A 16,612-nucleotide genomic window follows, 5' to 3' on the forward strand; every position below is an offset into this window, starting at 1 on the left:
AGACTGGTTTGTGACTGTGGTGCACTGCAACCCATTATCCTGGTGAGGGTAGTCTGCCTGTTACTTCCTACAGCTTGAACTACACTTAGGTGACGTCACGGGATAGCGATATGCACATATACAAATGATGCTAGTGACAGCCGTTGTGGCCGAGCGCTTCTAGGCGCTTCTGTCTGGTACCGCGCGGCCGCTACTGTCGCAGGTTCGAATCCTGCCTAGGGGATGGATGTGTGTGATGTCCTTAGGTTAGTTAGCTTTAAGTAGTTCTAAGTTCTAGGGGGCTTATGACCTCAGATGTTAAGTGGTCAGAGCCATTTGAACCATTTAGATGATGGTAGTATCGCTTACTCAGGGTAATGTTGGGCAGTGCATTGGCAGAAAAAAATGGTTCAAATGGCTCTGAGCACTATGGGACTTAACATCTGTGGTCACCAGTCCCCTAGAACTTAGAACTACTTGAACCTAACTAACCTAAGGACAACACACACATCATCACACACATCCATGCCCGAGGCAGGATTCGAACCTGCGACCGTAGCGCTCACGCGGTTCCAGACTGAAGCGCCTAGAACGACACGGCTACACCGGCCGGCTGCATTGGCAGAGCTATCATTTGTACTCAGGTGAATCAAAATGGCTCTGAGCACTATGGAACTTAACATCTGAGATCATCAGTCCCCTAGAACTTAGAACTACTTGAACCTAACTAACCTAAGGACATCACACACATCCATGTCCGAGGCAGGATTCGAACCTGCGACCGTAGCGGTCGAGCGGTTCCAGACTGAAGCGCCTAGAACCGCTCGGGCACAACGGCCGGCTTTACTATTCCGAGATCTACAGTGTCAAGATGGTGCCGAGAATTACCAAATTTCAGACTTTTCACATCACTTTTTCACATCACCACGGACAACGCAGTGGCCGACGGTCTTCATCAGCGACCGAGAGCAAAAGCGTGTTCGTACAGTTGTCAGTGTGTCAAATAACCGCAGAAATCATTGTGGGTCGTACAACTAACGTATCCTTTACGACAATATGACGACGTTTGACTTTAATGGACTATGGCATCAGACGACTGATGGCATCAGACGACTGACGAGAGTGCCTCTGCTAAAAGCACGACATCGCCTGCATCGCCTCTCCTGGGTTCTTGGCCGCATCGGTTGGATCCTGGGCGATTTGAAAACAGTGGCCTGGACAGATGAGCCCCACTTTGAGCTGATAAGATCTGATGGTAGGATTCGAGTGTGTAATGGTAGGGTTCGTGTGCGGTGCAGACTCCGTGAAGCTATGTACCCAGTCTGTCAACAAGGCACTGTGCGAGCTGGTGGTGGCTCCATAATGGTGTGTGTTATATTTACATGGAAGGGACTGGGTCGTCTTGTCCAAATGAACCAAGCATTGGCCGAAAATCATTGCGTTCTGTTAGCTGGAGAGCATTTGCAGCCAATCAGCGATGGACATTTTATGGGTGCAACGCACCATGTCAGCGGGGCTGATTTTAAGAATGAGCTGGACAGTTCGAGCGAATGATTTGGCCACCCATATTGCCCGACATAAATACCATTGAACATTTAAGGGACATAAACCAGAGGCCAGATCGTGAATCACAATTATGGACGCTATAGAGGCAGCATGGCTCTATATTTCTACAGAGGACTTCCAACGAATTGCTCAGTCCATGCCAGGTCGAGTTGTTGCTCTAAGCCGGGCAAAAGGAGGTCCAACACGGTATTAGGAGGGATACCACGACTTCTGTCGTCTCAGTGTATAGTCTTTACCATGAATAAAGAGCCCTGACATTTAAAAGAGATTGTCGCGTTTGCTTCACGCGTCTGCTTCGACCGATCACGCAACGTGATACTGAATATGTCTCTATGGCAACGCGTCGTAGTTATGTAGACGACTGCTGCTTTTGCTATCTGCCGTTTGAGGTATGCTGTTGAAAGCTGGCGTCAGTGATGTCAAGTACCAAGACTCTTCTTTCAGGGAGTGAAAAATATTTCTGTCCGCAGCTCGTGGTCGTGCGGTAGCGTTCTCGCTTCCCACGCCCGGGTTCCCGGGTTCGATTCCCGGCGGGGTCAGGGATTTTCTCTGCCTCGTGATGACTGGGTGTTGTGTGATGTCCTTAGGTTAGTTAGGTTTAAGTAGTTCAAAGTTCTAGGGGACTGATGACCATAGATGTTAAGTCCTATAGTGCTCAGAGCCATTTTTGAAAAATATTTCTGACTATAGTGTATAGCTGGGAGTGAATCTGAGCAACTGTGAAACTTGACTTTTTCAATAAACAAAGCTTTGTCAGCCATTATAACTGCCAGAAAAAAAATCTAATCTAGATCACCTAATCTGTAGCACACCCATTAAGTCAGTGACTGTTCTGAGGAAGTCGCTGTTGAACGATTGTGGACACGGGACAGAGGCTGGTCAAATATTTAACGAAGAAATTCGCTAAACAGCTGTGCAAATTGTGGTGTTATTTTATTTTACTTTCTCTACCAGTTGCAGAAATTAAATACACCATCTTCAGGCTCCTAATGTACCTCTCAAGATGGTATATTCAATTGCCGAAACTGTTAGCGAAAGTAAAATAAAGTAACTTCTCAATTTGCACGGCTGTTTGGTGAATTTTTGTGTTAAAAAAGTCCTAAAGAAGAGTTGAAATACATTCATTAAGTGCAAAGTTGGATGGAACATCACAGTCTTCTAGCAGGACAGATTGCTGAACATGATGAGCTGTACGTCAAAGGAACACCACCATTCCCTACAGCGGAGTGAAAGTTAGGACTGAACCCGGGACCTGAGTGGCTGGGTTTTGAAATCTACCGGCTAGACCACGACTTTTTTCCCCTTAGACCGCTTCTTTTTCTTCTTCTTTTTTCGTGTCCCCTGTTGGGTCATAGCACTAAGTGTACAGAAATCTTAACACACACGTACAGCCATATGGTCAAATATATAGACAACGTCCTTCACGAACATGTAAAGCTAAGCAATAAGATTTGCTTACAGAACTTTAACAAATTGTAACAAGAGTACCGACATGGCCAGAACGAGGATTTGAGCCACAGCGGTCAGGAATTCGTGTCCAGTACAGTACATTTTCCAGTGGGTCATCTCACGCTTAAACAGCAGTACACACACACACACACACACACACACACACACACACACACACACACACACAAAACAAAAAAAAAGCTTCAAAATTAACATTCGTGTGCGACTAGCCACAAGTATTCTGTATGTATGGGAAGCTCAACCCATGAATGGGCTTCTCGCCTGACTGCTGACTGCAGGTAGAGTGCAGCCTTTCGTTCGCCACGGCACTAGCCCCGACTGCCTTTCATCCCTGAGGAAAGATCCCCTGCATTCAGTCTGATGGCAGATTGAGTGGACCTGAGGCTGTCTTGGAGGGAAGGGAAAGAGGAAAATTCCTCGCCGTTTCCCAGGACTGAACCCGGGACCTGAGTGGCTGGGTTTTGAAATCTACCGGCTAGACCACGACTGTTTTTCCCCTTAGACCGCTTTTTTTCTTTTTCTTTTTTCAAGTCCCATGTTGGGTCACAGCGCTAAGTGTACAGAAATCTTAACACAAAACTCCCATTCTCCGATGTAAGAAAGACAAAGAAACCTCTTCTCTGAGTAGAAACTGAACACTGATAAAACTTAACAATTCTTCTTGAATCACACAAATACTTTGGAAGTCGAAAACGAGTAATTCTGAACAAAATGTTTTGAAAAAACTCTTCGTGTAAGTTCCGGAAGCAAGGTAATAGTAAATAATAATAAGAACACAAGTGACTTTTAATTATCTTCTGTTCGTTCTCGTTCAAGGTGTTGTAGTGGTTCCACATATTTAACCGACACCTATTCTTTCAAAAATGATCTTCAGCATGTTGCCGTAGTGCTTCTTGTGGTTGCGATAGGTGCTGATTTTTGCGTATTCACAATTCATGTAAACGCGGAATTCTATCTCGTTGTCCGACCCAAGTTTGTTGATGACATAACTAACATATTTTCCCAGTAACCAGCTAATGGCGTTGGTTTTTAATTTCGAAAAGTACGTCATTTCTGGTCTCTGGAGGAGCGATGGCGTTATATATTCCGTCGAGGATCTGCTGAGAAAGGCGATTTGTTGCCTGATCCAGTTCCAGTTATTCACATCGCCGCCACAGGTGAATCTGTGGATGAGTGTATCCACCAGATTGCATTTTCCACAAAGGTGTGTCTGGTTTAAACCGATCCCATACAGTCTCTCGTTGGTGCTGATGACATTGTTAACTGTTTTGTACCATGCGGAAATAGCGTCTGTAGATAGCCCGGCATAGTTGATGATCCGCCATACAGATTTCCAGTCACAATTAGGTAATTTCTTTTCAGTTTTGTTTCTGCCCTAATTTAACTTCCCTTCAAGTATGATGTCGCGCGCTGTGGTACACGTGTTGATTCTGATTTCGTCAATTAGATAACTTGCTTCGAGGAAAAAGTTCCTCACATGCAGCAGACGGGCATTAATCCTTCGCACATCAATCGGTGCTTGCCGGCTATGGGTGTCACAGCCTCGAAGAGCTTTGACGTTGTACATTGTGTAAGTTCTCTGAGTATATGGAAAGTACGTTGGTCACTTACATAAACCAACAAAACAACAAAATGAAAACATTAATTTGCAACATTAAATTGCGACTAAAAGGAAAGAAAATTATAAGTACACAGTAGCAGAAAATTCTATACTTCACTAATATTTATTATTCAATTAATACGGCACGGAACTGAAAAGCAGTCGGAATCTGTTTAGGTCTGTCATAGAAATGTACAGCAGCGATAAATTTACGAAAACGATAACAGTTGTCAGATTGAGGACATAAACACTGATTTTGTAGAACTCGTAATGTTCCAACGTTCTGTTTATCTTTTTAAACACGTGAATGGCCGGCGCTAAAAGCTTTTTTTGACCGAGAAGCAAAGTAATTCTGACATTTAGTAGCTGTTATCGTTTATGCTGCCCGTGCTGAAAGGTGCAGCAGAGAAATAAACGTTCCGTCGGCATTTGTCTATGTGTTTATGAGTGGAGTTTAAACTCGCACTCTATTTTGATACTTCACACGAACCTAGAGTCATCACGTTATTCGGTACATTACCTTTACAATAACATCTTAATGCTCACAAGGCTGATGAAATAGAAGACAATTTAACAGAACTTAATTTTGTAGGCATCCCTTGAAGCCCACTGACTGTCATACCATGGTCGTCGGCCGCTAGAGAACGATATGTGCTTACAATTTGTTCCGCTGCTCTTGCTTCACTTTTCCACAAATACATTTGTGAACCATAGCATTCGAAACCTCATTTTCCTTTAATCGAAAATTCCAGCTACATGGATTTACCCACAAAGATAATGAAGAACATTCTTCCATCAGAGGTGTGCCACAATAGTATCTTGGTGAAATGTGAATAAAATTGATTAGTTTTACTGTTGAAAAGGAGATTTTCGTAATGGTTATAAGAAATACAAGTGGATACCATTGTACGCCTTCAACCCGCTCATCAAACCATTGTTTATTATTAGGCTTAAGAATCCTGTACTTAACTCAGAAGTGTATGGTGGCAGCCATGTTTTTAACCCATTTGCTAGTCGAAAACACCTTCTGATGTTTGTTAACTGACAAACACAGAGCTAACACACACGATTTATATTTACTTTTCTTGTCATTTTGTAAGTAGTGCCACCAACTTTTTATTTTTAACTTGCCAGGTTTCTCTACAAAACGGAATGTACAGCCTAAAACATTTTCAGACTTATCTAAGAACCGATGCGGCTCGTTTATGAAAGTACTATTGAGTGGAGAGCAAGGGTTAACTTTCAGAGGCCTTAGTTGCTACGGGTCACTTACGTAAGCTTAATAACAGCCTTACCATGAAGCAATCTCGGTGCAGCTTACAGGAAGAATCCTTTCCATTGGTCGGCAAGAACTGCAACAAAAGACACGTCTACCATTACTATTACGTCATTTTAAGCAAGATATGCACATTATTATTAAGACGTCACTGTTGTGACGCTGCTGCGGAATGGGTAGCAATCACAAGAAGAAAAGATGAACGATTATGACAAACTACATATGCTGGTACAAGCCGAAATGTTTCGAACCTAACAAGCTAAGGCTTCGTCTCGGCCTGGACTTCAAAATTCCACATTTCGCACATAAAGATAAGGATATTGAGCCTTCAGGCAGCCGGCCGCTGTGGCCGAGCGGTTCTAGGCGCTTCAGTCTGGAACCGCGCTGCTGCTACGGTCGCAGGTTCGAATCCTGCCTCGGGCGTGGATGTGTGTGATGTCCTTATGTTAGTTAGGTTTAAGTAGTTCTAAGTTTATGGAACTGATGACCTCACAAGTTAAGTCCCACACTGCTCAGAGCCAATTTTTAAACCTCACATGTTAAGTCCCATAGTGCTCAGAGCCATTTGAACCATTCGGGCGCACTGCCTGAAACGTACACCATGGCTCGATCCTTTTCTCTCTCTTCAGAGTCAGTCTTTCAGTAACAACAATTCAGATTCGAAATGCATGCGTTCCGAGTGAGAACAAAAAAATTGTATGTTATTTGTTTCACTGTTCAAGATCGCGCCATTATACGCTTTAATTCAATAGGCACAAGCAAACTACAATAAGTTTCCTCAGCTCGGCAGCAAAGTAGTTTATGTTTCTCACAGTTGTTACCTCCCCTCTCCACACACATCAGGTTCTCTCCTCACCTGTAGCCTTGCCATGCAATTCTTGCGGTTTCCTCTCTCTCTCTCTCTCTCTCTCTCTCTCTCTCTCTCTCTCTCTCTCTCTCAGCCACAGTGGGTACTGCGTTGGCTTATCCGAGGCAGGTTGACGAGTTGCATCCGCAAGCTGCTTGTAAAAAATAATCAGCCCTGTACCACACGACGTTAATGACGCTATTCCATCGGCTTTGGCGAGGCTTGATCGTAACTCACAAACAGAACATTAAGGTGTGAATCTTTCGAGATATTTATTGCGCTACCTACAACCTTCACATCATCGATGCTGAGTGAATAAATAAATAAATTTATAACATTCTCCAACCGTTTTGATGTTCACACCGTCAGCAACTAGCTGGTCCGTTTTCGCTTCACTTCTTAAATTACATTAGTGCAGCATGTTTAAGAATGCAAAAAAATAAATAAATAAATAAACTAGAGATTCGACCTGATAATGATGGCGTCAATACTGAAAATCTCACCAAGCACGTAAAAGAGTTGTACGAAGAATACTGTTTTAATGAAATGAAACTGTTTGGTTCCAGAGATATTTTCAAGTCTGAAACATCTATGATTTATACATGCAGTCTGAAATGACAAATGAACATTTGTACCAAGACCAAGATTCGAACCCCTGTCTCCTGCTTACTAGGCAGATGCACTAACCGCTACGCCACCCTAGCACAGTGACACTGCACTACTGCATGGACTGCCCTATCACGCCTTCCTCCTCAATCCTAATTCCCATTTGCGTCTGAGCCAACTTGGTATTGCCCCTAAACTGTAACAACACTGCAGGAGCTCTCCAACTGTTTTGGAATAGCGCCCCAGCCATCGTGCGAGGGTGGTGTAGTGGTTAGCGCATCTACCAAGTGAGCAGGAACCCTGATCCGAAATATCCCAGTCTTGAAACTTCCTGGCAGATTAAAACTGTGTGCCGGACCGAGACTCGAACTCAGGACATTTGCCTTTCGCGGGTAACAGCTCTACCAACTGTGATACCCAAGCACGACTCACGCCCCGTCCTCACAGCCTCACTTCTGCCAGAACCTCGTCTCCTACCTTCCAAACTTCGCAGAATCTCTCCTGCGAACCTTGCAGGAGAGCTTCTGTAAAGTTTGGAAGGTAGGAGACGAGGTCCTGGCAAAAGTACAGCTGTGAGGACGGGGCGTGTGTTGTGCTTGGGTATCTCAGTTGGTAGAGCAGTTACCCGCGAAAGGCAAATGTCCCGAGTTCGAGTCTCGGTCCGGCACACAGTTTTAATCTGCCAGGAAGTTTCATATCAGCGCACACTCCGCTGCAGAGTGAAAATCTCATCCTGAATCCCAGCCTTGCTGCCAATTTTCATTCGTCGCTTCAGTCTGCATATATACATGAATGTTGTTTTATTTGTGGATTGGCACACTTGCAGCGCAGCAGTCCATTATTATTTGATAATGGCTTACCTCTTGGAACTAGGATACTTGAAGATGCCTAGATTTGAACATTGAGATGTATTTTGTGACAATGGCAGCGAACTAGAATGATTGAAATAGATTGCAAATTTTTGGCCAAATGGAAACAAACGTTCGAGATAACACTAAGTAAATGTGACGTTTGAGCTGTGTATCAACTACAGTCGGTACTGTGGGGCAATATGGCAAGAACAGTTTAGGAGTCAGCCAGGTTAGTATCGTCGGCCTCGTTGTATAATTTGTATATGAGGTTATTTTTGTATTTTCTGAAAAGTACTGGTCCTATAACTCCCTTGAGGCATGACCGAAGCTACTTTTACGTCTGAAGGCTTCTCTCCGTTCAGAATGACACGCTGTGTTCTGTTTGGTAGAAACTCATCAGTCCCAGTTACGATTTTACAGTACTTGTGTTATTCCGAATTACAATGGAAAGTTCCTTCGCAAATCGTATTTATTTGCGATTTTAAAGTGTCTCCCCTGTACAGGAACATACGTGATGGATTTACAACAACAGGTTGTAGACACATTTTTAGCGACGTACGGAAGTTTGGGCCTGGCCCCAGCTCGGATAGCCAAAAGGTAAGGCGGCCGCTCGCAATAAGCGCGAAATCCGGGATTGAGTAGCGGTCCGGCGCAAATTTTCATTGTCATTATTCCATTATAAAGCTGATTACTGTCCATATTCCCAGATGCGAATACATTTAATATGCATCACACAGTTGGTCTGATTTTGTTTACGCCCATATTTTGTTCATTAGGTGACAGTGCGAATTTCTATAAGCAGTGATTAAAAACACCCTTTTTTTCGGCTACAGCTTTGTGTATTTGGCGAAAGATAAAACCGACCAAATACGTAATATAATGTCTGATATTTGTGTGCCTTTCTTTGACTACTCTACGCTACTGTAGGGTTGCCCACCGACTCTGATCGAAGTACATCCAAGGCTCCAATATTGAAGTACTCCAGTAAATGTTTCTGGTGACGAAAATGACAATTTTAATTCTTTCAGACAGATGAAATAGACAATTATTTTTAGTCTCACTTTCAAATATCTTGCGCTGCTTCACAGACACTAAGGTAACGCAAGAAAGTGGTTAGCAAAGGGCAGTGGTGTTTAAAACAGGCCTCTGGCCGATGAGTTAGCACTTCGCTTTCAGATCCTGCTATTGAACTTCCATCGACAAGCACCATGTAACAGCGGAGTAGCAAAAAGGGATGTTGATTCGCGAAAGTGTGAAAGTCGTGCATGTTTTGCTATTCACGGGCGCTATTTATCGCGACGATGCCCTCTCGCGCTGAAGTGTGAAACATTGGCGGAGTGGTTCGCCGCTGCTGTGATGGCTACATAACTAAGAAAACAAAAAACGGAGCCTTTTACAAAGAAGGTCCCTCCAAAGAACGGAGAAGGCGCGCTCGGAGCATGTGAAGTCCGACACGAAGGCGCCCGAAAATAAACGAATCTGCCCGGCCGCACGGACTTCACGGTTTAACGGTAACACCTTAACAAGGCAGAGATACGACGCCTCGATCCCCCGAGCCCACGCCGCGCTTCCCAATCTCTCACATTTATTTTCCCGTTAACGGGGCAGCCACGCCATAGACCGCGCCGCGGAAAACGCGCTCCTAATTTTTATCGATCACGGCTCCGAACAGGAACGACGAGACCCCACGGCCGAGCTGAGAATTCCGTTGCCCTTTTAACACGGTTCCCAGATTAATAGGACCGCTCCGAAGAGGTAGCGTCAAATATTTGATTGACCGATATATTTGCTCGTCGTATAACGAGGCTCGTTTCCGAACGAGGCTTAGCGCTCGGAACGGTCGGTCGCCCTCGAGAACTTTGTGGGGGTTTCGGAGAACCAAGGTGCTTTCACGACTCCGACCAAGGGGTAAATGCGATGCGATATGAACCAAGGTACAAGCTGCTCTCTAATATTTGTATTAATGTCATATTTCCTTTGCCTTTGCGGACAGTGTAATTCCTTTTCTTTTTTTTCGTTTTGAATTACTAATTCTGGAAGATGTCATGTTCGGAACCACATGGCTGATCTGATTAATTCTATATCTATATTTTTACATTTTTTGCTTAATTATAAACTTGTCTTGTGCAACTGTTAATGCACGTATGTAATTTTTTTTCTGATTCCTGCGAACACATGTACAGCTTTGTGTGCGTTTACCACCTGTGTACGTGCGGTCTAAGGCGCTGCAGTCATGGACTCTGCGGCTGGTCCCGGCGGAGGTTTGAGACCTCCCTCGGGCATGGGTGTGTGTGTGTGTGTGTGTGTGTGTGTGTGTGTTTGTCCTTAGGATAATTTAGGTTAAGTAGTGTGTAACCCTAGGGACTGATGACCTTAGGAGTGAAGTGCCCCCCCCCCTCCCAAAAAGAACCTGTGTACGAGTGTGTGTGTGTGTGTGTGTGTGTGTGTGTGTGTGTGTGTGTGTGTAGAGAGAGAGAGAGGAGTGGGTGAGCGTAGGTGTTTAGTTTCTATCAATTGAAATGGAATTCTCTGTTCATTTCCTGTGTTGTGTGGTGAGTGGTCGGTATATCATATTTTGATGTGCTGTCACATTAGCGATATTATTCCGGAACTTCAACTTTTTTATGCCATCGTTGTTCGGTCGACTTGCCACAATTTCGTCTGCTTACCTGCATCTCAGAGTAGCGCATACACGCAACTACCTCAGTTATATGTTCTAGATAAGCCGTTCTCTCCCTTCTGCTAAAATTTCTCTCCTCGACGACTGCCTGTAGCACCACAGAAGCTACTCCTTGACTCCTTGAGATCTTAACACATTTCAAAATACTCTGTCCCTTCTTCCGGTTAGGGTGCCCTATATTCTTTTCTTTGCCGTTTCTGCGGAGAATCCCGTTATTTCTTATCACTCCACTTAAATAGCAGCTACATTGTACAGTATAAAATTTCAGACACTTCGATCCCTTGTTCACAGAATATCTAACATACGAGATCATGACGATATCGGTACAGTGTTCTACGAAGAAACAACGACACTCCTATTCACTCTTTCCTGATGGACATAAGAATAACTTGTTTTCCAAAGTGCCTAATACATATATTCATTAACGAAATTCGTCATAAATAATCCATCACAACTTGAGAAGAGCGGTGATTTCCATAACTGCATAATTAGAGGCAGAAATGGCATTTATTACCCAGTGTCAAGGCTGTCAGTTGCTCAGAAACGAGTTCAGTATGCAGCAACGAAAATTTTTGATTATTTGGTCAATAACATAGAGTGCCAGACGGGTAGCAAAGAAATTTTTAAGTCTAATTCATAATCATTTCTCTTGAACAACTCCTTCCTTTCCATTGACGAATTTCTGCTTAAAAACTGGAAACAAGAAAAAAATTATAAGTACGACTAAAAACAATAGTGAGTACATTAACGTTAACACTAAGCATGTATACACATCCTGTAAACTGACTCGTTCCGTATTACTTGATAAAACAATCGTTCAAATGACCAATGGAACATGTACCTAAGTAATTAACTAACTAAGGCTTTCGTATACCTGACTTCGTTTCTTGTTCACCGCGGAATCAATGATAAAGGTCATGTACCTGTACCTCGAAGCAGTGTTCAAAAAAATGGCTCTGAGCACTATGGGACTTAACATCTGTGGTCATCAGTCCCCTACAACTTAGAACTACTTACACCTAACTAACCTAAGGTCATCACACACATCCATGCCCGAGGCAGGATTCGAACCTGCGACCGTAGCAGTCACGCGGTTCCGGACTACACGCCTAGAACCGCACGGCCACCACGGCCGGCAGCAGTGTTCAGACAACAGCTTTGTTTTAAATTCTTGTATGTTGGTCGTCAAATTAAATGTCTTTCTTTCCTCACACGGCTGTGACAATGGCTATTTCAAAGTCAGGAGGAAACTTTTGCAATTAAAGCACAATCTTCCAAAATTACTTTCTATTCTCCTTTATGAAGTTCTGCATCCTTCAAAAGCAGTTGCCGCACAATATCTTATTCGTCCTTTAGAGAGGTAAATACAGTCGTCATCCTAACGGAACTGAAGACCCCCTCAGTTGCTTTTATTTTTTGTGCACTTAGTTCTCTCTTGTACGAAGCAGAACGGTCTATTACCACAGAACTTTCCACAGAATGTTTTCACTTCTTCCAGCGTAGTAATTGTCAGTTACGTGGTTTGGACATATACGTGTGGTGCAAAGGCGTTGTTACAGCATATATGGGTATTACTACAGGCTTGAGTGAGTCCATGTACTGCTTTACTTGCCACCTTAACTATCTCTGTATCCACGCTTATTCATCATGGACCTTACCTCTGTCTCTCTCTCTCTCTCTCTCTCTCTCTGTCTCTCTCTCTGTTACACACACACACACCTGGGGCGTATACAACGATATTCTGCTTTCGCCTTCAAACATGGTATCGAAATATGGCACAGCGAAGACTGGTTAGCTGGTTTAATTGTACTTAGCTTGATGTCTTGAGGATAATCTCCCAGGTTGCGTCTTCTTGTGCAATCTTGTAAAAATGGATCAGTTACGCACTGTCGGGTTGGATTAGCATTTGGATGAGTCACTGTCCGGGTCTGCCGAACGCTGTTGGCTGGTGGGCTGATCTCAGCCCTTGTGAGACCAACTGAGGAGTAAGTAGCGGCTATGGTCATGAAAACTGACAACGGCCATGAGAGCGGTGTGCTGACCACATGTCCCTGCATATCCACAACAAGTGACGCCTATCGACTGAAGATGACACGTCGGTTGGTCGATACCGTTGGGCCTTCCGAGGCCTCTTCGGACGGAGCTATGTGTTTCATATTTCAGTTTGAAAGTTCCTGGCAGATTGAAACTGTGAGCCGTACCGAGACTCTAACCGCGAACTTTTTCATTTTGCGGGCAAATGTTATACTGACTGAGCAATCAAAGAACGACTCGCGACTTGTCCCCACAGCTTTACTTCCGCCAGTACCTCGTCTCCCACCTTCCAAACATCACAGAAGCTCTCCTGTGAATCTTGCGTGACTATCACTTATTGAAGAAAGGATACTGTGGTGACATGGCTTAGCCACAGCCTGAGATGTGTTTCCAGAATGAAATTTTCACTCTGCAGTGGAGTTCGCGCTGATATGAAACTTCCTGGCAGATTAAAACTTTGTGGCGTACGGAGACTAGAATTGGGGGCTTTTACCTTTCGCCAACAAGTGTTCTACCGACTGAGCTACCCAAGTACGTCTCATGACCACTACTCAGATCTTTACTTCCGTCAGTAGTTCGACTCCCACGTTCCACACTCCGCTGTAGAATGAACATTTCATTTTGCAAACATCCCCCAGGCTGTCTCCGCAATATCCTTTCTTCTAGGAGTGCTAGTCATACAAGGTTTTCAGGAGAGTTTGTGTGAAGTTTGGAAGGTAGGAGAAGAGGTACTGGCGGAAGTAAAACTCAGGAGGATTATGAATTGGCTTCGTTAGCTCAGTCAGTAGAGCCAAAAGTTCTGATTCGAGTCTCGGTCCGGCACACAGTTCTAATTTGCTACCAAGTTTCATATCAGCGCATACTTCGCTCCAGAGCGAAAAGCTCATTATGTTCCATTTCGCTCTCTCTTAGCATCACGAAACACTGCACATCATTATCTGAATATCGACACTACCCATGGTAAGAGTTTTCTAACGTACTAGTGACAGTTATGTACCATTATATAAAACTATGCTCCACAATGTGAAGTGCATGGGATAGGGCACTCACCATTGCATCACTTACTGCAGTTTCTTCCACATACAACTGTGTAAGAAGCGCAAGAGAAATGATTGCTTAAATTCGTGTAGGATTGGTCTTTGTGACGTAAGGAATTGTAGTATATTCCCAGATTTCATATTTAACGCTGGTTCTTGTAAACTTTCTGTGTAGACTTTCGCAGGAGAGTGGGCGCTTATCTTCAACCGTCTGACAGTTCATGTTTTCACGATATCCACGATCCTTTCCCAACTATCATACAAATCTGAGACTATTCTTGCTGTGTCTCTTTCTTTAATTGCCGCTATTTGCAATACGTCGACAGTGTGCAATCTTTGAACATCTTTCAAGAACAGATCTAGAGTGGTTGGACAAAAATATCGAAACACTACGAGGAATGCATGCTTTAACATAAATACAGATACTGAACAAGCCTGCAGGTTGCACTATTGTATTTGACAATACGCTGCAACTGTTCAGAAAAGTGTTCTGCGTATTTGAGAATGCACTATGTGGGAGGTGAATGATACTGAACTTGAGCAAATTGTTGGTGCTCTTAAGGTGGCTGCTTCCAAAACCAGCGTAGTCGAAGTATTTTGTGTTTCAAGAGCCATGATGGCTCCAAGATATTGGGACACGTTTTTATAAAACAGATCTGAAGATGGTCATTCCTGACCGAAACCGGTAGTCTAAGGACTTAAAAGTTTGAGGCTATAGGCGCGAAGTAAAGGAAATTTATTCTATTTTCGAGTCACTGTTCAATTCTCGACCATGTCGCAACTTGTGAAACTGTTTTGCAGTGAACACATAGCACGCAGTGGGGCGATCACTCTGTTGTAGAAATAATTCAAAAGCCAAGATCGCTTAAATACTGTTTACTGGATAACCGGTTTCAACATAATAAAGTTAGATTCAGATCCGATGATGGCACCTATAGTGTGTTGAAACCTGTTATCCAGTAAACAGTATTAAAGCGATCTAGGCTTTGGAATTATTTCTATTGTGAAACTGAATCGAAGATTTATACTGCATACAGGGAAATCGAAAAAACATCATCCGCTAAATCACAACGTAGGCGAAACTGTATGTTGACCAATCGTGATGGACGCTCGTTGAAGAGGACTGTGACGATAATTAAGATACCCAGAATACCTACCCTTATACAATCGGTGGGCAAAATTATGGAAACATAAAAATGACACATTACCTCGCTTGATATGGTGTATAAAAACCGTTGGCAGACAAAAAAGCTATCAGTCGTTTCGGAATGGATAAGTACAGGTCCTCTGTGGTTTTAAAGGGAACCGAATACCATTTTTCGCAGAGCGCAGTCGCTGTTCTGGTAACGATGATGGAAGTGGGTAGCGATCACACCTAAGTAGACCATAAAGTTGAACAATAATGAGATCTGGTGACTGTGGAGGCCCGGGGGATCTGCGACAATTCACCCCCGTGCTCACAAAACCAGTTCTCGACGACAGCTGCAAAAACCGCTGCAGAACTGGATGTCGCACTCGTGAACCGTGATAGCACAAAAACAACACGAAAGAACCTCCAAAAGCGGGAACTGTAAGGCGAGCTGGAATTCCAAAACCACTTATCAGTGATGCAAGCCATAGAACCTGAACTCAGGAGCAATGGAAGAAAGATGGAAGAAAGTAATTTGGTACGACTAGTCTTGTTCCGCAAGGCTTCCAACTCCTGGCCGAATTTACGTCCCAAGGGTGATACGTGGTGTGGGTTCGGTGGTCATTTTGGCAGGCATGTTGTAGTGTTCCATGTGCCCCATGGTTACTTTGCGAGGTCCACGTACTGCCATGGATTAAGTGACCCATTTTGGCTGACCAGGTCTATACTACCGTACAATGTTTATTCTGGCGATGCTGTGTTCCAAGACTACAGGACCCCCGTCCACATACCTCGCATCGTCCAGAACTGGTTTTGTGAGCACGGGGTTGAACCGTCGCAGATCTCCCTGGCTGCCACAGTCACCCGATCTGAAAAGTTGTTTAATCTTTATGGTCTACTTCGGCGTGATCTCTACCCACTTCCATCATTGTTACCAGAACAGTATCTACGATGTGGGAGCCCGTTCGGTTAGCCGTGCGGTCTAACGCACTGCTTTCCGGGCGGGAAAGCGTGCCAATCCTCGGCACCAATCCGCCCATAATTACTCTACCACGCAAACATTGGGGTTATACTCGTCTGGTTTGAGACGTTCCCGGGAGGGTCCACTGGGGACCGAACCGCACAATAACCCTGGGTTCGGTGTGGGGCGGCGGTAGGGTGAGTGGACTGCTGTTAGACTGTTGTGTGGTTGTGAACCACTGAGGGCTCTGGCGGGGACGAAGCCTCTCTGTCTTTTCTGGGTCAGCAGTTCCATACAGTACAATATGTTGTGGGAAAAATGCTAGTCTATTCTCTTGAAAACCACAGAGGACCTGTACTAATCCATTCCGAGAAGACTGGAAGCTTTTTTGACTGCCAACAGTTTTTCTACGCCGTATCAGGCAAGGTAATGTGTTGTGTTTTTGTGTTTCCATAATTTTGTCCACCCATTGTATAAGGACAGGCATTCTGGGCATGACAAATACGGCATAAAATTCCTTCGTGTTGATTTCCGTAAATTGCGTGAATATTACCGTCCATGGACAAAAATTTTCCA

The 16,612-nt window shown here is 44.1% G+C and overlaps 1 protein-coding gene across 1 annotated transcript in view; it reads right to left on the reverse strand.

The window, feature by feature from the left end:
* The window catches only part of LOC126199578 (uncharacterized), a gene marked incomplete at its 3' end in the record, with an annotated part of 164,279 nt that overhangs the window by 98,993 nt on the left and 48,674 nt on the right, over positions 1 to 16,612 (reverse strand). Inside the window, exon 2 of the mRNA XM_049936502.1 lies at positions 5,911 to 5,967. Coding sequence (XP_049792459.1) covers positions 5,911 to 5,967 — 57 coding nt within the window. The remainder of the gene's footprint in view (positions 1 to 5,910; positions 5,968 to 16,612) is intronic.

The sequence above is a fragment of the Schistocerca nitens genome, chromosome 8 (assembly GCF_023898315.1).
Source record: "Schistocerca nitens isolate TAMUIC-IGC-003100 chromosome 8, iqSchNite1.1, whole genome shotgun sequence".
Classification (NCBI taxonomy): Eukaryota; Metazoa; Arthropoda; class Insecta; order Orthoptera; family Acrididae; genus Schistocerca; species Schistocerca nitens.